Source organism: Anabrus simplex, chromosome 6 (genome assembly GCF_040414725.1).
Source record: "Anabrus simplex isolate iqAnaSimp1 chromosome 6, ASM4041472v1, whole genome shotgun sequence".
Taxonomy (NCBI): Eukaryota; Metazoa; Arthropoda; class Insecta; order Orthoptera; family Tettigoniidae; genus Anabrus; species Anabrus simplex.
The window spans coordinates 222,855,371-222,881,761 of record NC_090270.1 but is presented as its reverse complement, the minus strand read 5'-3'; the positions used below and the strand labels follow the sequence as shown (position 1 = coordinate 222,881,761).

Below are 26,391 nucleotides of genomic sequence, written 5' to 3'. Positions count from 1 at the left end.
AATATTACGCTTGCTTATGATGCCATCAGAGCTTTCCTGGAAAATATACAGTTATGGAAACACCGGCTTCAGTTGAACAACTTCTCATCCTTTCACCACCTTAATGAAATTTTGTTGGAAAATGAACGTGATCGGTGCAAATTCAGTCACATTTGGATTCCCTGGCACAAAAATTCAATTTCTACTTTCCTGATATCTCGTCAGATGAATGGTCCTGGATGTTAAATTATTTGCCTTTGACACTGAAGCACTGCCAGCACAACTTCAAGAAGAAGCCATAGATTTGAAGTGTGATTCAAAGATAAAAGATGATTACAAAATATTAGGACTGGGCGACTTTTGGGTAAACTGTCTTGCAGTGTCAGGAGGGCGTCAGCTGGCAAAGGTTGGGAACCACTAATCTAGACCGACGGGTGCCATACTGAAGAACAGCTGAGGTTACTGATCGGGGGCGATCAGCTCTCGAAGGGGGGGGAATATTACATGCCAGTCCCCTGGTAGCCCCTTTCGGTACTGTCAGGAAGGGGCTGGTGACTTAGATGACCTGGGATCTCCCAGACAGCCTTTCCGTGTATTGTTCTTGTCGGCCGGCTTACCTGCGAGTTTCTTGGAGATCCAACGGGAATGTTCTGCCTATAGTGACATCGCGAAATTTCTGGCTCAAATCACGTGGGCTATAAAAAAGGAGGCTAGCTGCGGACAGTCAATCAGTGCTGGACTCTGAGTGTTAGGGTTCAGTGGCTGGGCTGAGGGCGACAGAGGTGTTGGCTGTCGCTAGTGTCCCACTCAGGTCTGAACCAGGAGCTGCTGTTGTGGTTTCGGAGAGACCAGCATGTAGGTGAAGAAGACAGAACAGATGACTGTACTGAGTGTCTGTATTTCTGTGTGAGTCAGCGAGGGAAGCCGCTATCGCGAATGTGAAGGTAAATGGACTTTGTGTTTATGTTCGCTGTTGTATCATCCTTCTGTTGAATACTGTTGAGTTGTCAAGTTTTTCACTGCATGCGACTGAATTACTAGACTGTCCGTGTAATCGAACCAATGAACAGTCATCGTGTGTTGCGTAGCATGTGGCACTGTGTTCAAATCCAGCGGTCTAAACACAGCTGCTGTACAAGTTGACTGGACTTGGGAAATTGAAAGTAAGGATTATAGCCGTACCCAGGTAATTCCAACCCGCTGGGACTCCCTGGTGTGTGTACAGAAGAGAAATTTGTAAATAGACAGTAATTAGTAAGTGTGTTTTTATATATGAGTGTGTGCATTTATTAGGTCATACAAAAATAAGAGTAATGAAACAGATGAAGTTTTATTCTTAATATGCAATGAGTCCCTCACCATCTGTATTACTATTTTTTCTATTTTGCAGAACGGAACTTTCAAATTTAGTAGCAAGGTCGATGTCTGGTCTGTAGTAATTCGTCCCAGCAGGTCTAAATATGTACTAACTTATTCTGAATTGTGTGTAACTGACTTATCTAATTCTCCTTTATACATAGGTAATTATCCAAATTGTGAATGACCCATGCGTATTTGTTACAAGTTGCAACAGTAAATCGACAGCCACCAAGACAACTATGGTTGGACTGTTTCTAATGATTTAAATATAAGAGGTATAGAACTAAACGAGGCCAAAGAACAAGTTACGCATAGAGAATTGTGGTGGCGATTAGTAAATTTGTAGCTGTCAAACATGCCCTACTCCTCATAAGAAGTTTGCAGACACTGCAAGTCTCAGCCCATGTGATGTTCAAAATAATTTTTTTATTATTATTATTATTATTATTGAAATAATTTGTGCAATGTTATCTTGTGTACATACACTTTCCCCTTCGCCATCCCCCACAGGTAATAATCACAGGTATTTAAATCAGGTGATCTAACAGGATAATTAACCACATTAAAAAAACTTTGTATTATCTCCATAGAGCGATCAGCCATGTTGCCATCATATCTTGCATGAAGTAACCGTTACTGCTTTCTTCTTCAGTTAGCTCTTGAAAGAATGGCCTGAGAATGAGGTCTATGTATCAGTCAGCATTTGTTTCACGGAAAAACATAGGCCCTATAATTCTGCGAGCATTTATTGCGCACCAAACTTACATCTTTACATTGTGAAGTGGACAGACATGCAGCTGGTGGGGATTTTCTGCACTCCAGTAGCCATTATTTTGACTACATAGTGCATAAGTGCAGCCATGCCTCATCACTGAAAAATACAAGTTCTGGGTCAACATACCCATTGCCAGTGTTGCCAACTTAGTGGATTTTCTGCTAAATCTGGCGGAATTAGAAGACTGTCGCGGAGAAATATGTCATTTAGCGGACAGTGGATTTTTTTGCGGAATTCTAGATTTATTATAGCGGAATTTAGTGTTTTATCCATTTTACTTTTATGGCCGGCTCGCAGGCAAGGGGGTTAATCCCAGTGAAACTCACAGATCAGGTGAGTGCAGACATTTACTTTTATTATTATTATTATTATTATTGCTCATTTTTATTCCTCATTATCAGAGATCAGATTTCTTGGCAGAATTTTAGCGGATTTTTAGTAGTATTTAGCAGATCTTGAAAATGAAAGTTGGCAACCAATTACAATACTGAACCTTGGCAAAACTGTCAGGTCCTCTTAAGTGTTGGGCAGCAGTGAGTTTGTACGGTTTGGCTTTTAACAGTTTTGTTGCTTTGTGGGCAGCAGATATTGACACATTAGCTTGTACGGCAAGACACAACAGGGATTTTGTTGGAGTTCTTTCCAAGAGACCCAATTTCATCAAGCTTTTCCTCTTAAAACAGTTTGTCTCCTGCACATTTTTTTTGTGTGGTGCAGAACTTCACTAAATTATATATTATATATTGTCAGGAAATTTGCGAATTAATCCAAAGTGGCACACTAACAGAAGAATGCTTTGCAAGCACAACACACTGAATACACTCAGTTCTTCTGAATGCATCACTCATTAAACACACTAACCTTTGTATTCATAAAGAAACTATGCTATTTCAAGGCTAACAAACTGAGCACACTATCAATACCACAGATGTTAAGCAGACCCTACACGGTCAGTAATACTGATCAGTAATACCGAGTCAATAATACTGACAGTAAGCATCAATATTGTAGCGACCTTACACGATCATTATTACTGTCAATATATTGGTCAGTACCAGTGCACTAGCTTACCATTGCAGCATTCTCACTTTACAAATAAAGTCAATAACAGTCACTGCGAAATGAGATGCAATTGCGGTATTCTATCAAAATGGATCGTAAAAGACGGACATTTTGTAGCTATCATTAGTACTGCACGAAACGCAGTTTTAAACGTAAACAATGGGTTAAAGAGTGGCTTAGGAAAAGAGAAGAGTATTCTCATATGAGGTGTTGAGGGAAGCACAATATACCGAAGCAGATTATCAGAACTATCTCCGAATGCGTGAGGGTACTTTTGTGAAATTACTACGAATGGTAGAGCCTTTTGTAATAAGCCAAAATACAAACATGCGGTGCTGTTTATCGGTGGCAAAGAGATTAGCGGTGACAGTGAGGTATCTTGCAACTGGTATAAATTTTGAAGATTTAAAGTTTTCCGCTATAATGTCACCAGTTTCCATCAGTACAGCAGTTGTGGAAACATGTAAAGTATTGTGTTAAGTACGTTTATTCTGGCAGCTTTCATATAGCTCGATGAACTTTTGCAATAGGCCTACTTGACGGTTCCACAAGCACCCCTACTTGGCCTTGGTGAGAAACGCATTTGTCGTCCACCGCTGCTCCGTTGATACTGACAAAAATAATGACAAGCGCTCTCACACGGTCAGTATAACTGTCAGTATCCCCACCACTCTACAGTACTGACGCTCGCAGATCAGGAAATCCGGATCTGCTTCAGTACTGGCCTTCATTCCATCATTCCAGTCCACACGCGATCAGTATTACTGTCAATATTTTTCGGTACTGACAGTTTTATTGATCATGTAGGGTCTGCTTTAAACTAAACTATTGCGGTGAAGACTCTGGACTTATCTCTTAATCACTAATACATTAGATCCCATCAGCCGGACAGGTCATACATCTCTCGGCAAATGAGTCGCCCGGCCGTGCTATTGCCTTACCATGCACAGAGCCAAAATAAGACCCTGTATATGTGTGTGTATTAATTTAGACCATCCCAGACTTAAATTAGATTGATAAAACCGAGTTTTTTATTCATTGCACAATTTAATGGATTAAATATGAAGAAAGGGCGAGTCTCTCCTTCAGAAAATTTGACCAGTGTTTGATAGTGCATATATATGCATAATTCAGAGGAAGGCATATTTTTATTTCTTTTTGTAAAAATGTACACGTTACCCATAACTGTCAAAATATTGTCTCTCTGTCATCAGCTAATTATTAGTAATTAATAAAATACCTGTAATCAATTGTGAATTTTTTGAAATCTACTGAGAGTCTAAAACAGGAATACCCCTACTTGTGAAATATTATCCAGAAGATTAGAAACTAAACTAGGGGGTCCCATGAGCAAATATCACTACAAGGCCATGTCATTACGTGGTTCAGTGGTTCCCTGTGTTTGGTCAATCTCACTCAATCTCAGCTCAGTTTTATGTTGATAAAGGAAGACTGACGATGTTGAATGGAAACTGCATAAGTTTGAGGAAAGCTGTCCACAGAAGAATCACATTCTGCTTTGTTATGTAAATATGTAAAAGAGTTTGGAAGTAATATTTTTTGTGAAGATGGTGAAGTATTGTTTTGTTTGATATGTAGAAAGAATTTCTTTGAGTAAACAAATTTGAAGTTGTGCAGTATATGAATACAACAGATAAGGACAGGATTATGAAAAAGATTTTCTTTTAAATCAACAACAAGCAAACTAGGTGAACAATCAAGCTCAAGTGATGATTTTTTCAAAGACTTAACGTTTAACTTTAGCAAGTGCCAACATTCCACTGTAGAAATTGAATAACCTACAGCTTCAGGGTTCCCTAGAAAACACAGATTCTGGCCAAGTCTACATTATGCAAAATCTATGTGCCACAATGTTTACTGGATGTTATTTGAAATATATAGGATACACTGAAATACGAAACTATCTAGATTTCAGTAAATAAGACATCAGATGAAGCAAGGCAGTGTATGCAATACTGAAAAATGAAATGGTATACGGCTTTGAGTGCCGGAAGTGTGCGATGGCAAGTTTGGCTCGCCAGGGTGCAGGTTTTTTATTTGACTCCCATAGGCGACCTGTGCATCATGAGGATGAAATGATGAAGACTACACATACACCCAGCCCCCGTGCCAGCGAAATCAACCATTGATGGTTAAAATTCCCGACCCTGCCGGGAATCGAACCCGGGACCCCTGTGACCAAAGGCCAGCACGCTAACCGTTTAGCCATGGAGCCGGACTATGTAATACTGTAGTTGGTGCAATTAAATCAGGTAATAAATCATTCTTCCTGAATATTGAAGTACTTTACCAGGTAAATCATAGCATGGTTGCAATCATACATTTCAGTAGTATGGATACCTTTTGCAGCTCTCACAAGTAACCAATCATGACAAATGAGCATTCAAAAGAAAGAATAGATATTACCAGTGATTAATTTCACTCTAATTTCATAAACATCGATAATTTATTTTTAAAATGACTAAAAATATTGCACCAAGTGTACGATTTGCAAATACTGCTGTAGGAAAGTACGCGTCATCCACATAACTTTTTGGCCGCTGGGATGCTTGTTTTTGTCATGCTGCAATTATTTAACAGTTGTCTATTCCTTTAAACTATTGAAGGTTAATTCTTTTTAGGGTTTTCTTCCTTCATTTCGCATGGACCTGCGTGAGAGATCTCGTATGCTCATAAACTACACTTTCCCGAACAGGTTTTTTATTTGAGGGAAAAGTAAGGATAAGGCACAATCCAACGATTATCTACTACATGGGAGCCTACAATAATTTAAAGTCCATTTTCTCTTCTTCGGTACATAAGGTAACATTGAACAGTAACATTTCTTTCATTGAGAAAGTCTTGGTACCTTTACCCATCTTGCATGCAAGGACCGTTAATGTTGAACATTCTGCATGGTCCCTGTGCCATACATTGCTGTATAATACTGTATAACCGAGGACTTTGATCAAACAAGATTTACTGGAACACTGCATTGTCACTTCCAATGTTGTATTTAACCCGGGAGAGGTAACGCAGGGTGCTGCTAGACCCCCACGGTGTTATCTGGATCTACTGTGTCCCTGTTTTGTTGGCTATACTGCTAATACTTAGTCTACCTTCATTCAGGTGTTCTCTTAAGAAGTTCCTACATGCATCTCCAGTGTTCTTTGCCTTAGAGAAAGAAAACAACTAGTTAATGTGACTGGGGTGCCCGTGGACCCCCATGTCACCGTTTGTAGAACTTAATTTACTGAAGACTAGGCCATTCTGTTGAAAGCAAAAATTATGCATGTGCACGAACCACATGAAAAATGTTTTCGAACCTTCCACTGATGCTGGAGAACACATAAGTGAATCTGAATCAATCTTACACCAAAACAGAATTGCAATAAAAACTCCAATGATGGCAAACGTTGTTGGGTATTTTTGTTGTACAGTATCCGTTTTTTGACGTGACAATGAAGTACTTTACACAATATCGCAGTTTCATTTTCTGTTAAAACCTTGTTTACTGTTTATTTAATAAAATTTGGTTTTGCTTCATTCTAGTATCGCAAAAGACAAACTGATGGGGGTCCGGGGACACCCCACGTTACTACTGGCGTTATGAAAATTCACGTTACCTCTCTCGGGTTAAGGAGGTACTGTAAAATATAGGCATAAAAAAAAAATTGTAAACAGTGTTCTATAATCATTTGCTTGAAATAAAAACATAACCTTTTTCCTTAGGTCTCTCATTATAAACCTCTTTGGGAAAGTATGGTTTATGAACATGCGAGATTTCTTGCACAGGTCCACTAGATTTTTTAAATGTCTGCTTTCCTGTAGCCAGGTCAGGTACTGAATCATCAATTAATATTTCTCAGTAATAGAGCTCCATAAATCCAGCTCCCTGGTGAATTGTCAGCATAGATTCAGAGGACCTCAAGTTAGATTCCTGACTGGGGCAGAGATTTAAACTGCGTATGGTCACTTCCTACAGCTTGGGGACCGGGTGTTTATGTTCGTCGCAACACAGTCCTCTTCATATTCACACAACACACCACGCTACCTACCACCACCAGAACACACAATAATGAATACATCCCTCCACATAGGGCTGGAGTTAGGAAGGACATCCGGTCGTAAACCAGAGCCAGATTCGCACCCACGACCCCACCAGTGTGGGAAAAGCGAAACAAGAAGAGCTCCAAATATAGTTGAAGTGGGAGTAAGATTAAAAGTATTATCACACATTCATGTGAGGTGCTTATTCACGATTTATATTGCTGAAACTATCAGAGCCAAAAATAAACACGTGGACCATCTTTTCTTCAAAGTGAAACAAATATTTCAATAGTTCAACTTTGTGAACTACTTTCAACACCGCCTTTTTTCTTCTCGGCTATTTTAATTCTTTGTAGTACATGGTTAGACGCTGTCATAACACTGAACAATTTAAATTTAAACTATATTAGATTCCTTAAATTGAGAAGATGGAACTAGCATTGCAATAGCTCAAGAATGGCATCAAGGAAAAGATCCACTACTGCATACCTAAAACTGCCTCTCTAAATGACCACAAATGAACTTATTATAATGCAGTTAAGGGCTCAAAATAATTCCTTGCAGTACTCACTTTCATCGATAGATCAAATGTCTGATATACCAACTTCAGAAACTAAACGGTATTGCTAAAACTGCATTCGATTAAGCTTAGTCCAGGATTTAAAATCCTAGATACAAAACAACCTGTCAAATTAGCATTAAGCTGTCTGGTAATAAAACAGAAGAGGAAATCACCAACAAAGAAAAGAGTAGATTTTTAACACACACCTGTGACATCCTGCAATGTAGAAAGGACATTTTCACTGCATAAAACATTCTTTACTCAAAAATGTAGGAGTTTCACACAAGAACATTTCAGGACAACTATCCTTACATACTGCAACAGACATGAATAAGGTAAGATTTCCTACAGAACAAATAGTTTGATTTTTTGTTCATTTGTTTTTGCATAATGTTTTTTTATGCATATTTAACTATTTGTTACCAGTGATGCTTTCACGGCCCATACTTTTAGACATGATATAGGCATAAGCCCAAAAGCCTATATCATGTCTGTCTATTTGATTGTGCATACATTTCCATGCTCCACTAATGGACAATGACATTTTATTTAATGGCTTAACATGTAAATAATCAGCTCAATCATCTGTGTTTAGGGCTGTTGCCCAGGCAGCAGAAACAGAAACTGAATGGCACAACCCTTTAAGAACAAGGATAAGAAATGACATGAAGGGCAAGAGCAATTCAGAATATGGTTTAAATGAGGAAAGCCAGACAGGGAAATGTACACGCAACTCTATTTACCACAATTGGATCAACCGTGTTTTGGCTTAACTGCAATATCAAAAACACTAAAAATGCACGAGTGTTAGGAGTTACAGTATGGTAATATGGAATTACAAAGGGTCAGGGTAATGTTGCCAGGATGATGCTCTCATCACCAAAAAACTGTTTTGAGAAACATGAGAAGCATAAAGAAAAAGTGTTTCTTGGTACAAAAGCAGAAAACCATTACTGATTATTTTCAGAAACAGTAAAGTCAGGTAGTCTGAATATTTTTCTTTCCCTTATTAGTTTCAACGAAAAGTGCTGTTCATTCTTCCATTTATTTATTGTGCTATGTGTTACTTTGACTGCAACGTATTAGGTGTTAATAAAAAATAATGCAATAGTATCATTTATTATTTTAACTGGGTACTTTCAGTATGCCTGTTCTATTTTGAACTTTTTGCAGTTTAACTGCGATTTTACTTATCTGAGAAGCCTCAACCCTATATTATCCCGGTTAATCGAGGGTTGGGTGGAACAGAATAGCCAGCATAAAAAACTCCAGAATCAGTTCAGACTTGTATCAAGTTGGGAGACCTTAGTCACCCTGATATTATGAATTGAATAATTAATGCATTCAGATGGATAACCCCCAAGTTATCTAATTCATAGTATAATGTATGAATGCAGGAGACAAAGACTATCTATATAATGAGAAGCACTACAGTCAGGAAAATCTATGTTAAGAAACTGAAGGGGCTGAAATTAGGCCATCAGGCAGCAATAAGAGATTATGAAACAGCCACACTTAGGCCTGGCTACCAGCCAAGTGGTGTGTGTTGAACAGATATTTTGGGACTAGTTCAAAGAAGCCTCCTCAACCAATTCTTAGCAAGCAGCTGATGTAGTTCCATGCTATGCACATAACATTATCTGTTAATGTGACTCAGGGTCACTTTTCAAGGGCAAGAGCATTATTTTAACTTGCTCTACAATGATAAAAGGGACAAATAAATTGAAGATCATTCGGAATTACTACGTCTATTAACCAAGTGCTCAAACTGTAATCTCGTCAAACTCTTACGTTTGTCATTAAGATTTAATAAGAAAGGAGAACATCCTGTCTATTGATAGAGTCCATCAGAGAGATATTTATTAACTAGTTTCTATAACTGAATGTACCAAAGGTTATTTCATGAATGTAAAGTGCAATAATTTAACTTGTGAGACCTCAAAGTCCAATACCTAATGTTTTTACAAGGAGGATGTACTGTATATTTGGCATCGTCTATTTCCCACCCAATCGTTTCAACTACTTCTGATTTCTCAAGGTGGCATTGCTGTTCACTAACAATCTATTCTAACATGCATGTCCTGTCAAGCAACTGAAATTCCCATTTCTTTTTCATTAGCTATACATAAGATATGCAAGCATGCATGCCAATATTAATAGATGGGAACAATGGCATTAAAACATATGCAATGAAGAGAAAAAGGCTCAGTTAAGAATGAACTATCTTGGGCAATACGAAAGAGGCAACTACCCAGAAAGGAGCATGGCAGGGTTGCTGTTTATCTCCCTATTTCTTAATGCTTACATAGAACAGGTATAGCAAAGTAAATAAAATTTGGATCAAGGAAAGGAATTCACAGCAAGATCTGCAAACTACATTTTATTGAAGTCAGTAGAGGATCTGGAGAAATTGTATGAATACAATCTTGGTAGGAGTGGTGTACAAGATCAAAATTAAATATAAAACAAAGGTGGTGGAATGCTCTAGAATGAATTTGGCTAATGCACAAAACTGATTTAAAATAATGCCTTAAACGAAGAGGATAAATTAAAATTTTTAGTAAAACTTACGGCAGAGGGTAAAGAGGACATAAAATGCAGACTAAACCAGGCAACAAAAGAAAAAAATTTGCTCACTTCAAAACATATGTAGCCTATGTCAAAGATGTTTCTGAATACCTGCATACGATGACACTGTATGGAAATGAAACATGCATCAACTCGGACAAAGAAAAAAGAGCTAATGAACATAACAGAAGAATGTTGAATGTGAAATGGAGGGATTGGATCGCAAAATGAAGGAATATGGAATCAAGCTGGTGAGAGGAAAACAATTTGGAAAAATTTGACCAGAAGAGGAGTTAGATTGCCAGAACACATCTTGAAACACTCAGGACTTGTTTCGGTAGTTTTTTTCAATCAATCAATCATACTGATCTGCATTTAGGGCTGTCGCCCAGGTGGCAGATTCCCTATCTGTTGCACCTAGCCTTTTCCTAAATGATTTCAAAGAAATTGGAAATTTATTGAACATCTCCCTTGGTAAGTTATTCCAATCCCTAACTCCCCTTCCTATAAATGAATATTTGCTCCAGTTTGTCCTCTTGAATTCCAACTTTATCTTCATATTGTGATCTTTCCTACTTTTATAGACGCCATTCAAACCTATTCGTCTACTAATGTCATTCCACGCCATCTCTCCGCTGACAGCTCGGAACATACCACTTAGTCGAGCAGCTCTTCTTTCAATTCTTCCCAACCCAAGCATTGCAACATTTTTGTAACGCTACTCTTTTGTCGGAAATCACCCAGAACAAATCGAGCTGCTTTTCTTTGGAATTTTTCCAGTTCTTGAATCAGGTAATCCTGGTGAGGGTCCCATACACTGGAACCATACTCTAGTTGGGGTCTTACCAGAGACTTATATGCACTCTCCTTTACATCCTTACTACAACCCCTGAACACCCTCATAACCATGTGCAGAGATCTGTACCCTTTATTTACAATCTCATTTATGTGATTACCCCAGTGAAGATCTTTCCTTATATTAACACCTAGATACTTACAATGATCCCCAAAAGGAACTTTCACCCCATCAACGCAGTAATTAAAACTGAGAGGACTTTTCCTATTTGTGAAACTCACAACCTGACTTTTAGCCCCGTTTATCAACATACCATTGCCTGCTGTCCATCTCACAACATTTTCGAGGTCACGTTGCAGTTGCTCACAATCTTGTAACTTATTTATCACTCTATAGAGAACAACATCATCCGCAAAAAGCCTTACCTCCGATTCCACTCCTTTACTCATATCATTTATATATATAAGAAAACATAAAGGTCCGATAACACTGCCCTGAGGAACTCCCCTCTCAACTGTTACAGGGTCAGACAAAGCTTCACCTACTCTAACTCTCTGAGATCTATTTTCTAGAAATATAGCAACCCATTCAGTCACTCTTTTGTCTAGTCCAATTGCACTCATTTTTGCCAGTAGTCTCCCATGATCCACCCTATCAAATGCTTTAGACATGTCAATCGCGATACAGTCCATTTGACCTCCAGAATCCAAGATATCTGCTATATCTTGCTGGAATCCTACAAGTTGAGCTTCAGTGGAATAACCTTTCCTAAAACCGAATTTCCTTCTATCAAACCAGTTATTAATTTCACAAACATGTCTAATATAATCGGAAAGAATGCCTTCCCAAAGCTTACATACAATGCATGTCAAACTTACTGGCCTGTAATTTTCAGCTGTCTATCACCCTTTCCTTTATACACAGGGGCTACTATAGCAACTCTCCATTCATCTGGTATAGCTCCTTCGGCCAAACAATAATCAAATAAGTACTTCAGATATGGTACTATATCCCAACCCACTGTCTTTAGTATATCCCCAGAAATCTGATCAATTCCAGCCGCTTTTCTAGTTTTCAACTTTTGTATCTTATTGTAAATGTCATTGTTATCATATGTAAATTTTATTACTTCTTTGGCCTTAGTCTCTTGCTCTATCTCGCTGCCTTTTGAAGATCCTCACATATACACTCCCCTTGTTCATTAATTATTCCTGGAATGTCCTTCTTGGAACCTGTTTCTGCCTTAAAATACCTATACATACCCTTCCATTTTTCACTAAAATTTGTATGACTGCCAATTATGCTTGCCATCATGTTATCCTTAGCTGCCTTCTTTGCTAGATTCAATTTTCTAGTAAGTTCCTTCAATTTCTCCTTACTTCCACAGCCATTTCTAACTCTATTTCTTTCCAGTCTGCACCTCCTTCTTAGTCTCTTTATTTCTCTATTATAATAAGGTGGGTCTTTACCATTCCTTACCACCCTTAAAGGTACAAACCTGTTTTCGCATTCCTCAACAATTTCTTTAAACCCATCCCAGAGTCTGTTTACATTTTTATTTACCGTTTTCCACCGATCATAGTTACTTTTTAGAAACTGCCTCATACCTGCTTTGTCAGCCATATGGTACTGCCTAACAGTCCTACTTTTAAGACCTTCCTTTCTATCACATTTATTTTTAACTACCACAAAAACAGCTTCATGATCACTAATACCATCTATTACTTCAGTTTCCCTATAGAGCTCATCTGGTTTTATCAGCACCACATCCAGGATATTTTTCCCTCTGGTTGGTTCCATCACTTTCTGAATCAGCTGTCCTTCCCATATTAACTTATTTGCCATTTGTTGGTCATGCTTCCTGTCATTCACATTTCCTTCCCAATTCACATCTGGCAAATTCAGATCTCCCGCTACAATCACATTTCTTTCCATGTCGTTTCCCACATAGCTGACTATCCTATCAAATAATTCCGAATCCGCATCAGTGCTACCCTTTCCCGATCTGTACACTCCAAATATATCAAGTTGCCTATTATCTTTAGAAATGAGCCTTACACCTAGAATTTCATGTGTCTCATCTTTAACTTTTTCGTAGCTTACAAATTCTTCTTTCACCAGAATGAAAACTCCCCCTCCCACCTTTCCTATCCTATCTCTACGATACACACTCCAGTGCCGTGAGAAAATTTCTGCATCCATTATATCATTTCTCAGCCATGATTCAACTCCTATTACAATATCTGGTAAATATATATCTATTAAATTACTTAATTCTATTCCTTTCTTTACAATACTTCTACAGTTCAACACTAACAATTTTATGTCATCCCTACTTGATTTCCAGTTCCCTTTTCCCTTATCACCGCTCCCTAGGCCATCCCGTTTCCCTGAATGTACCTCCCTATTACCCTTCCAAACAAATTTCCTAACTTATACGTACCACTGCGGTTTAAATGAAGGCCACCCGAGCGCAGATCCCTATCTCCTACCCACCCATTAGGATCTAGAAATTTCACTCCCAGTTTCCCCACATACCCACTCCATAGTCTCATTTAAATCCCCAATCACCCTCCAGTCAGTATCCCTCCTACACAGTATTCCACTAATAACAATCTCCGCTTTCTTAAACTTCACCCGTGCTGCATTTATGATGTAAGACTAGCAAGAGAAAACCAAGATATGAATGAAAGTAATGGCCATGTAATATATATGAAGTGTTACAATTCTGTTAAACAAAACTATCAGTGATTCATGTCTGTCTACAGGAAATGGCGTGGTATCTACCACATAGCCCCCAAGGTATGAATAAGACAAAGATTACAATACGTAAGATGCAATAGTTAGGCCTATGTAAATCCTAATTTGCATAGGAAAGTTAAGAGGATTCAAGAGGCAAGTAGCCTCCAAACTTCCCATGTAAACAGGGGAGAACAGTTAACTTTCCTTCAAGGGATTAGGAAGTTTACAAGCCATCTACTTTTGTATTCACTTTTCCATCAGATGACTAGCTACAGCTCATTCCATGTTAAAACGGTATTGCTCTTATGACAACAGGGTTGCCATATTGAACGAGTCTGCTCAACACCACAGGAAAACTGTGGCACAAATTTGTGAAATTCAGTATTTGAGTTCAAGACAAAAAGCGGTAGAAAAGCTACACATTATGTTTATGAACTGAAGGGGCTATTTTTGGCACAAACCTCAGCATTGAAGTGTAAGGCAAATTGTAGGAGAAAATAGATCATTTTTATGGGCACGAGGGGTGAAGAATGCATTCAATTGCAATTAATAAATTTCTCCAGGCAATAAAGGCTAGAAAACAGACAATAAATAAATAAATAAATAGGCTACTGTAGAAGACTCTACAAAAGATCACAGTATTAATATTAAAGAAAGAAATCACATGTAGGCTTATCGCATAACTCTCACAACACAAGACAATTATACACCGATTTAAAGCCTAAAAACACAACAAATACTGTAGATGACTTCACTACAGAAGTGAGCAGTCTGTGGTTCACAGAGTGAGGGACTATACGAGGCTTGTACATACCAGAGCAACACATGAGGAAATTGAAGGCAGGCAATGAAGCGATGGCTGTTGCGGCAACTGTGCTTCCTCCCTACAAATGTATTTATGAAAAAGAAAATGTTATGTAGTTATTTTAATAACTCGCAGGAAACAATGCCTCATCCGTTTTATCTTTCATCATACATTACAAAGTACAGTATAATATCCTTTAATCACGAGGAATTATGGGTGTCTCAGAAGGGGTGTGTTCACTGCTTGCAGGTCCGTAAGAGCAATACTGTTTTCTTAACGTGGAATGTGTGTGTAAACCTCTACTTAACCCTCATCTCATCTGTGGTTTTATGGCATAACCATACAAAAATGAGCACGCAGAATTCAAACAAAATTATCCAGTATCTTAGAGGTGAAGCTTCCCACAGTGTGTACAATTATTTAGTTTGTTTTCCAGGTTGAACCGTGGTGGTGTTTTCTGTACATTACGTACAGTTTGCCGACGTTTCGAATACATTGCAGTATTCTTTGTCAAGGTGACTGAAATACCCCTAACTCTATCTCACAGCTTAAGACATACAGACCACAACATAAAAAACACAGGCCGAATCTCCAATTGCATAACAGCGCGGGCAAGCCCCACTACCTGGCTATGACACATACCTTCCAGAATTCTCACGAGACAGCCAGAGGGCTTACTTCAGCCAGAAAGGCTAGGATATAAAAGACCAAGGTCAGGAACCACCCTTGTACTGTGATTGCTGCCTGGGAGACCGATTACCTCAGATCGAGTAGGGGTATTTCAGTCGCCTCGACAAAGAATACTGCAATGTATTTGAAATGTCGGCAAACTGTACGTAATGTACAGAAAACACGGTTCAACTCGGAAAATAAACTAAATAAAATTATCCACTGTTGTGGCATGTAAGGCAGCTAGTTCCACAGTCTAAGGATAGCGTACTTGCGTGATTTCGTGCCAGGTCAGGTATTTTTTACTTGGATACGAGGGCTGGTTCAAGGTCCACTCAGCCTACATAATTACAATTTATGAGCTATCTACTGACATAGCGGTCCTGGTCAAGGAAGTCAAATAACAAGTCTATGGACTGATCTAAACATCTTTAAAATTGTAGTTACCTGGTTGCATCAATTTCTGCCCAGCATGATACTTCATTCCTATGAGCCTTTCCAATTTAAAATGCCAAAATCTGAGTCAAAAATCATTTGCTATTTACCTTTTAACCCAAGCAACTTTCCTAAGCTCAACCTGGACTTATACTTACAAATGGTCAAAAAAATGAAATGAACCAGCAACAAATCCAAATGCAATGGGATGTACAAACTGGTTTAAAAACAATACAACAATTTGTCTTATATCGCACCAACACATAGGTCTTATGATATAGATGTCTTATGACGACAACTGAATAGGAAAGGCCTAGGAGTGGTGGTGATTACTGTTTTAAGAGGAAGTACAACTGGGCAACCATCTATATATATAAAATAAGAGTTTTGTCTGTACATTGCTCAAAATTTGGAAAGGATGGTATTTCTGTATCAGTCATGTCCATAGTAACAAGGAAATGCATTTTTTAATTTTTCATAATTTCTGTCTGTCTGTATGTACCACGCATCACGAGAAAACCGCTGAAGAGAATTTCATGAAAATCGGTATGTAAAGTCCGGGAATAAGTCGCTACAATCTAGGCCATAAATAATTTTTTTCACACTGAGAGAAATGGTAGTTTAGGGGAAGGCCTAAAATTTAATTCTCAAATATTTATATTATTAGTGGTCCTATCTTAATGAAAACCAGTATGTAAATTTCTTAAATAAGTTGCTACAATATAAACTATAAATAACCTTATTCACTCTGAAAGAAATGGTAGTTTAGGGGAAGGCCTAAAATTTTATTTGCATATATTTATTAGTGGTCCTATCTTAATTAAAATAGGTATGCAAAGTCGGCGAATAAGTCGCTACAATCTACGCCATAAATAATATTCTTCACGCTGAGAAAAATGGTAGTTTAGGGGAGGGCCTAAAATTTAATTCTCAAATATTAGTTATTAGTTGTCCCATCGTAAATAAAATCGGTATGCAAAGTCAGGGAATTCGCTACAATCTAGGCCATAAATAACTATTCACGCTGAGCGAAATGGTAGTTTAGCGGAAGGCCCAAAATTTAATTCTCGAGTATTTGTGTTATTAGTGGTCTTAATGACAATTACTATATAAATGAAGTTACATAGTATTAAATTTCCGATCATTTATGTCATACATTTTGACCGTACCAGCTATGATAACGAAGATATTCATGAATATGGATTTTTGTTGCAAAGATCATATCAGCGCAGTCACGAGAAAATGGGTAAACAGAATTTTAATGAAAATCAGTATGTAAAGTCGGGGAATAAGGAACTACAGTCTACGCTATAATTAATTGTATAAGACGGCCTTATATTACAGAGTCAAAAGAAAATTGAATGTGAAGGCCTATAATACAGAAAACTCATAACATTGATCAACAATATTACATTGATCATTGTTTGTTGTGATCTGCTTTGTGTTCACTGCCGATACCGAGATTTTTAAAAATTTGCTCCACGTCGCGCCAACACACACAGGACTCATGGCGACGATGGGAAGGAAGCAGCCCCTACGTTAATTACGTTACAGCCCCAGAACTTTCCTGGTGTGAAAATTGGAGACCACAGAAAACCATCTTCAGGGCTGTCGACAGTGGAGTTCGAACCCACTACCTTCCGGATCCAAGCTCACAGCTATGCGCCCCTAACCGCACAGCCAACTCACCCGGTCGCACCGAGTATAACAGCCTGCCTGAAAATTGGCGGGAAGTAGCTGGGGAGTTAGATATTTTTCTGATACTACTGATACGTAACAAACTGGTTCATCATAGCATTCGAGCTATTTAATTCCTACTCTGAGGCACTGATTGGAATGAACAGTGTGCATATTTAACGGAATAATGGCAGAGAAGTGTTCACAGCTGTCTGCGGTCTGGTCATTGCAGCACTGGGACTTTGAACTGTTAGATCGGCACCGTAGTACTGTTCGTTAGAAGTGAGAAATTTAATTTGATCGAGTATTTTATATGACATTGCATTTAATCACTACATTCCTTCTGACGACGTCAGGTAGGAAAACTACAAAGACAGTCTATCTGAGAATCCCGTAGCGAAGCACGGGTACATCAGCTAGTCCTCTATATAACACTAATCGGGGAGAAATGGAAGGGATCAACACTTCGAAAAATGAAGGTATCGGCCAAACAAAGGCAAGGGCCACGAAGGGTGTGAAAAGGGAAGACTCCCTAGGCCTCGAGTGCTCTAATACCGTCGGTGTTTGAAAAGAACAAGAGTTGACTAAGGGAGGTTGGATAGGATAAATGAAAGTGAGGAGCCTGGCACAACTGAATGGAAGCTATGCCAGGACTCTGCTAAGGGCCCCGTGGTCGCCAACCCACGCTCTCAAGTTGAGGCCCCCCCCTTTTTTTTTTTTTGCTAGGGGCTTTACGTCGCGCCGACACAGATAGGTCTTATGGCGACGATGGGATAGGGAAGGCCTAGGAGTTGGAAGGAAGCAGCCATGGCCTTAATTAAGGTACAGCCCCAGCATTTGCCTGGTGTGAAAATGGGAAACCACGGAGAGGGCCCTTTTTAGTTACGACAGGCAGGGCAGTGTTCTCCCTAGGCCCTACCATTTTTATAGACTGCCTGGCAAACAATCTACATATGTGCTAGTTACATAATATCAATACCTTTTTGAATCTTTAGGTGTTCCAACTTTAAATTTAAATACTGTAAAAAGTTTAGTTAAATGATAACTCTTCATTATTGTCAGGATAGTTGCATCAATTACATTGGAGTTTAGCTTCACTATTGCGTAGTGTCGCGTGTAGTGTCTGGATTGGCGAAAAACTGCAGGAGAGCACTGATTCAGTTTGACATCGCAAACCTATAGGGTACTCTACAGCAAACTAGTAGTAAGCACCAGTGTTACATGATTATGAACGAGCAGGAGAAGACTACTCTGTTATGTCTTGTTTGTGATCAGTGGCGGTTAGTGCTCTCGACTCTGGGCGGGTCAATATTGGAAATTAAAACACAGCTTACAGATCTCCAAGATAGCTACAAAACTACATTATTCTCTACGGACCCTGTGTGTCCTAAAAGACACGTAAAATGACCAATGTTCTAAAGGCTAGGGAACCGGTGTATCGCAAGCGACACATCCGCTTTATTTCTCATGGCAAACTGTAGAGTGCAGTTAACGACCACAAGTAGTTTTCAGCCCAAAGAGCAGGAACTACGTGACTGGGATGTCATTGTTTGAGGCCATGTCCTCAGAAAGTGAACTGAAAATGGCATGTTCTGTCTTAGTAATTTTCACTGTTTTTATTTGCATGTATCTGATTTATTTCAATACATTTGCAATTGCAACCCATTAGTCTGTTGATATAGTATAATTTAGAATTTTGTGGATTATCTTGACTGTATGAAGTGTTTTGAAAGTATGTGCCTCATACAACACATTGGAACGTAACCTCAATTCTAGTACTTGGTTTGGAAATTTCTAATGACCGTCAAAGAAATTAGAGTACCATTTTTTTCCCGATACACAAATTTCTCGACAATTATAGCAAAATAGTAACGAATAGTGACAACAGGTTTGAATTAACAGGTACAGGTAGTTAAAAAAGTTTGTCCCCTTGCAAGGCAGACATTCTTGCAAGCAATGTGAATTTGGCATAATTCAAATATATTTTGGCATTTAATTTTGAATGGTCTGTTGCATTGCAGTGTCCACAGAGGAAATTATATCAGAACTTGAAATTGATGGCAACTGCTCTGATCTCGAAGGTGTGGACTTGGAAAGTGACGTTTTAACACCTGATGAAGTCATTTATAAAGAGGTTCCTTCCGACAGTCCTGAGGATCCTACTGAAGAATTAGAGATAGCAATGAATCATCGTATTCCAACATGGAGACAAACTGATATATTTGAACCTCTTCCACCTGCTCCAGCTTTACATGAGCTCCCATGGGATTTTGAGAAGTTACAACCCTTTCAATATTTTTTTCAATTGTGTCAGAGGGTATTTACATTGTTGTATCTCGATGTACAAATGTGATGTGTCTATCGTGTTTGGGAAAATCTCTCAATACAACTGCTGAAGAAATCAAAAGGTTTTTTGGCATTTCAATGACTATGTCATACTTGGGATACCCAAGGCTTAAGATGTACTGGGCGGGTTCCGCTAAAGTAGAACACATAGCTTCGAAGATGTCCCGAAATCGTTTCTTTGCCATTAGACAGAATTTAAAAGTTGTAGTTGATGATGTACCAACTGAACGTCGCAATGATAAGTTCTGGAAGGTGAGGCCTTTATTAGAGACAGTACGGGATGGGTGCTTGAAAAAGCGAGATCGATGCAGGTGTGTATTGATGAACAGATGGCGCCATTCTGGGGTCATGCTGCAATGCGACAGCACATCAGGGGAAAACCTGAACTCTGTGGACTGAAAAATTTTGTATGTTGTGCTCCTGATGGTCTACCACTATATTTCTTCATGTACGAAGGGAAAGACAGTTGTAAATGTGTATGATGTCCTGGACATTGGGGGGGAAGTTGTGATGAGGCTGTCACAAACTTTACCATCAGGGACAATAGTGTACATGGACAGATATTTTACGTCTGAAACCTTGCTTGATTATCTGCATTCTGATGCTTCATGCCAAGGAACAGGAACAGTACAACTTTCCTGTATTCCTCGTGAATAAGACCGAGAAGTGATGCAGAAATGAAGAGGGAAGGCAGAGGATCAGTTGACCAAGTTGTTTGTGGCAATAGGGAAGTGTAGTAAAATGGTTTGATAAGCCAGTTACTCTTACTTCGCCCATAGAAGGCACAAATCCAGTTGGGAAATGCTGCCGTTGGTGCAAAAAAGACAATCTACAGGAAAGTGAAGCGGCCTCTCATTGTTGAGAATTACAACAAATTTATGGGAGGAGTGGATTTCCTCGACAGAGTGCTATCATACTCTACGTAACATGCAAAAATCAGAAAATGGACTGTATGGCTCATTCTGCACTTCTTTGATTTTGCATGTGCAGCAGAATGGATAGAGTACCGAGGAGATTGCACGGTACTGACGAAAGGAAAGGACATCATGGACTACCTGAACTTTAAAATTGAAATAGCCAAATGGCTCATGAATTCAGAAGAGCCAAACAGCAGGGACAAAGAAGCAGAAGAAACCGAAGCAATAGAAGACACAGCCTACCAGGTGGGAAAAAAAAAAAATCTTCGCCGCATCCAAGCACTGCTAAGAGGATGCGTGGTGCACTTCATGTCAGAAATGGTGGACGATGGCAAAACGATGCAGAATGCCAGGCTGCAAAAGTGTGCAAGCTGAAGTTCTCTGAACAGTATGTGGAGTACATCTGAGTCTTGTTTCTGGGCAAAACTGTTGCCAAGGGTACCACCAAAGTGAGCAACAGAAGGAATTGCTGATATGCTGCCAATGACCGGGGCATTTTCCTCATCACAATTTCAGGTCCAGTGTCGTTAACTGTACTCAGAACATAGACAAAGATGGTTAGCTTGCAGTAGTGAACATACAATAGTGTTTTGTATGGTAGATTTTAGTAAATTTGTGCCAAGAACCCAGTAATTCATTCAAGACTATGAATTGCTGCTTAGTAAGTTACAGTACCCGTGTGTTGCATACGACACATGCAGTTTTTAAAAAAATCATAGTTTTTTATTGTATTTGTGATATGTGATGCCCAATTACCAATATATCTCATTTTTATTTCAAAAATGGCATTCCTTTATACCCTGGGTCTGTAGAAGTTGTAAATCATGCAACAATTTCAATAAATTATACACTAACCTATGCAGACTGCATGTACATGAATTCCATTCTTCTCTCTTTCATTGCAGCAAATTTGTCTATGACAGATTCATTAAAACCGTCCACATCCCTATTTCCTTCTCAATCGAGAGCACTGCAAAGAGTGATCAGTCTTTCCTCACTCAATGAACTATGTAAGAAAGTCTTTATCCTCTTCAACGTTGAAAAATAACGTTCAGTTTTTCATCGGCTCTGTTGTGATGAGTTTCAGTAATTTTATTATTTTACTTAATGTGGTCCCTAAGCTATTTAAGAAAAAAGTGAAGAAGGTGTACAGCACCGTACACAGATCGAAAATCATATAGAATTTCCAGTTCCGTTTTAAGTTTATTTTGCTCAATAAGAGGATAAACTTCACACACACTTTCTTCAAGGTAACAAATGGGAACTGCCTTTTATACTTTACAAGACTACCAGCATGAAACAAGTTCACCGCAAGATGATCGGTGAACTGAAAAAGTTCCATGGCCTGGAGAATAATTGTATGGCAAATTTCCTTGACTGCCACTTTCTTGGAGATGCATGTATCTGCATGTGGTCTTTTTCTATTTCTTAAAGGCATTCAATGAGGGACTCCTTGTTCTCAAATTACCTCAACAGTTCGCGATTTAAAGTTCCACCTAGTGTTAGAAGCACGTGGCACTCGTCTACCTACTATGTCGTGGCATTATTATAACTACTGTACGCGCACTTTTTAGTGATAGATTTTTGTGCTCGGTGAGGAGTAAGAAGGGAGAACTGCCGGTTCCGGTAAATACTGCCAACTGAATGGAAATTAAATCTGAATTGAATCGATAATATGATCGATCGATATGAATTTTCTAAACCTTTATTATCTTAACGCCAACAACTGTGTCGCACACACAATATTTAATACTATATAATATTTCCCGATGCGAAACGTGTTCCTAGCATGAATTCTATAGTTTGGCTTTGCTGTGTAAACAACAACAGTACGAGTACTTAAAGTGTACGCCAGATGTCGCACAGCGATGATAAGCGATTCTTAGTTTGTGTTTCATAGGTTACCAATACGAATCTCGAAGATAACCAAAGTCGACCAATTCAGCACTAGGGTGTAAATCTATCACTAAAAAGTGCGCAGATAGTATATGCGTCTTATTTTTAAAAAATTGATCAGATAAACCAACTGCTAAAGCAAGTCCAACAGAACAGAGATGGAACCTTGCAACGTGGAAGTAACTTCGGCTAGGTGCGTAACAAAGCTTCTGAGCATGCTCCGTACCCTGATATTCAACACTGCTCTGCTCAAGCTCACATCTTACCTTCCGCATCCCCATGCCTACCGTTCGGCACCTCTTCTCCCTGCTCAACTTCCCAAACTGATGCACATATGTGCAAGTGTAGTCTCATATGCTCCTGTGTATTTAATACTGTGTGCTGGGAACAGCTGCTTGGGCATTTATTTCAAAAACATGACCTGGCCAGGGGAATCAATAAATAGAACAATGTATAAAGACAGAGAATGGAGGTGCATTGCTCCAATGCTCTATGAAAGAAACAGCCACTGTGATTAACACTTCAGAGTAACAAAAGGGAACTGCCTTTTATACTTTCAAGACTACCAGCATGAAACAAGTTCGCCGCAAGATGATTGGTGAACTGAAAACGTTCCGTGGCCTGGAGAATATTTGTATGGCAAATTTCCTTGCCTGCCACTTTCTTGGAGATGCATGTATCTGCAAGTGGTCTTTTTACTGGCTGGATCATTGTATCATACTTGCTGGAAAGTACAGTTTTGCAGATAATGTTTACCTGTCTGATATTATTAATGACCTGAGGGGAATAAATTTAAATATCATTCATTTTTCACGTATTCTCCACCTGGCTACTCATTCCTGCCACCCGGCTGACGAAAATTTCTGGGGAGAACACTGCAGGGGATAACGTGGGTGTTATTCTATTGCCCCCACCCACAGGGGGAAAAGGCCTAGGAGTGGGAAGGTAGCGGCCGTGACCTTAAGGTACAGCCCCAGCATTTGCTTGGTGTGAAAATGGGAAACCATCGAAAACCATCTTCAGGGCTGCCGACAGTGGGGTTCAAAGTGGTTTAAGTATTTGGTCCTAGTTTTATCATTCAAATTTTTGATATGTTTTTTGAATCAACCGTCCACAACTACATCGTACCGTAAGTTTTCTCCCATACATTTCAGCTTACTTCACTAATAAATGCGATTTTTTTTTACTTCATTACTTATTAGTTGCTTACAATTAAGAGTCTAACGTCAGAACATCCCAACAGACATTTCTCATCAATACTTCACCACATAGAGTTTAAAACCCTTCTAAGCTACAAATGAACATCCATCCTTTCCTCCCTCTATTGTGCAGCATCAAGCAATCAACTATTTTGCCTTTCTTGCTCATCGTTTGTCGGGATCAATGAGATTTTTGCGCTAAAATAGCCATCAAGCATGAACTGCTAATATTGATGTAATTTCCATAAAAGCCAACAACGCAATAGAAATAAACATCACTGGTAACTTACTGTTCGAGACATTATTTTAGTAGCAAATTACTAATCAAATAGCTCCTTTAAAGCACGAAAATACTCGAACGAATAAACTGAATGATGACAATTTACATTCGAAAACAACGCGAACATTCAACCCTTACCGCAATACATTCAACTGTTATATCCGAACAGGGGCACCAACCTTATAGGTGTAACACTTAATAAATTCGCCCAAGGCGACTTCTAGAGACTTTTAACCTTCAACCAAGTTACGAATTCGCACGAGATACAAAACACATCAAATCAGATTAGAAGAGGCAAGCATTGTAGCTGATTACAATGCTTAGCCTTTATCCCCAAACACAGTATAGTATCAAGAGCATATTTTCCAATACCGTAGCTTATCTAAACGACTGGCAAACTACTGATGTACGAACACAGAAAAACGGGGGAACTGTATAATTGCAAGGCCTTCTGGAAAACACGTCAAGAGTATGAAAGAGTACGCTCATCTTCTGATCCTAATACTGTTCTGTATATAGGTCTTGCCAATAATGAAAAGACACGCATGCAATAAAGACTCTTCTCCGCCAGGTGTTCAAATACAAGGCCAACCATTCATTCCCTCGTTATAGTTACATGTAATGGCATAGCATATACCGCATCTGAACGATGACGATTGTGAAAGCGAAAGTGTTTTTTACATAACTCAACACCTATAAGGTACAACCTTGGAAAATCATAGCATGAAAACCTCCCAAAGTACAGTATAGCTTAAAACAAATATGATTTAACACATTATCCTAACGCCAAAATAATAAATGAATTCGCTGGAATAGCCGCAAGTACAAATGAAAAATCTTATTAGAATATAGAGGGGAAGGACAGCAGCGCGAAATTTAGAACAGGATGATGTAGTTCGCCAACTAGAGGGGTACGTAGTTAGAAAATAGCCTGGCCATTAAAGTGTCTTTAAAATGCGATAATCGAAGGAATAAATCTTTCTTTCCCAACCAAAATAAGCATGTCAACTATTCTCTTTACTTGGATTTAATTCTTCCTTAAGTTAACTGAGCATTCAGAACCTGCTTTTCATCGATCCTAGCAAATTTTTCACATTTCGAAGAATACACGGTCACAGATTAACATTTAACTTATTTCTAGTTAACTATACTAAAGTACTTGCATACCTTATGAGTTTCTGTGATTCGCGAGGTAGTAATGCGGAAGAGTGCCATTCTTTCGTGTCAATATTTGCGCCCGAGATACAGATCACTGTGTGCAGCAATCGTATGCTACAGTAAGAGAACCGAAGAGAACGGAAGACGTAGTCACGTGAGTCCCAGTACTTATAAATTAACCGATAGATAGCAGCACTATCTCAGAGATCAATACCATGGCAGTACTAACAATATTTCAAATTATACCCTAAGTTTAGACCGAAAAACAGTTGTCAATGAAGGGTCAGGGGAAGAAAAAGCAGGTATATCAACATTTTGTTGTAATAGAGTTAGCGGCAATGTATTGGGGATCGGACTATGATTTCTTTTTTCCTCGCGGGGTTGGTTTTTCTCTCGGACTCAGCGAGGGATCCCATTTCTACCGCTTCAAGGGCAGTGTCCTGGAGCGTGAGACATTGGTTTGGGGGATACATTTGGGAAGGAGGACCAGTACATCGTCCAGGCTGCCTCACGTGCTATGCTGAACAGGGGCCTTAGGGAGGAGGGGAAGATTGGAGACAAGGAAGAGGCCGAGGCCTTAAGTTAGATACCATCCTGGCATTTGCCAGGAGAAGAATTGGGAAACCACTTCGAGGATGGCTGAAGCAGTTAAATTTACTTCAGAAGGTTCTTTTACCGTCTTGAGGAGATTTAAAACTTACCAGCGCAATACCACGACGTAAAGAAAATTGAACGACAATGCAATCATGTACGCCCATAAAAATTAAATTGAACCTCCAAACTGTGGCGAACGTTTTCATCAAATGATCGATTGTTTATAGGAACACTATGACTGAGAATTAAAAATTCCGCAATTTTTTTTAATTTTTTAAAATTATAGGCTTAAGACTTTCAGTTTCCCTTTTATTATTATATTGATGTCTGTTAGGTCATCAGCCCATAGGCTGGTTGGATCCTCAAATAGCACCACCAAAGGCTATGCAGTTACAGGAAAACTACAAAAACCAATGGCAGAGCCCAAATGAGGCGTACTAGGCAAGATGAGGAGTGAGGTAGTTTGCCATTGCTTTCCTCACTGGACCAGAAGGTGCTACTGCAGCACGACTGATCCTATGA

At 39.0% G+C, this 26,391-nt stretch overlaps 1 protein-coding gene across 1 annotated transcript in view; it reads right to left on the bottom strand.

The window, feature by feature from the left end:
- The window catches only part of kdn (knockdown), a 125,118-nt gene extending 99,696 nt beyond the window's left edge, over positions 1–25,422 (bottom strand). Inside the window, exon 1 of the mRNA XM_067150210.2 lies at positions 25,285–25,422. Within this exon, the coding sequence (XP_067006311.1) occupies positions 25,285–25,332 (48 nt within the window). The 5' untranslated portion in view covers positions 25,333–25,422. The remainder of the gene's footprint in view (positions 1–25,284) is intronic.
- Positions 25,423–26,391: the final 969 nt, after the last annotated feature.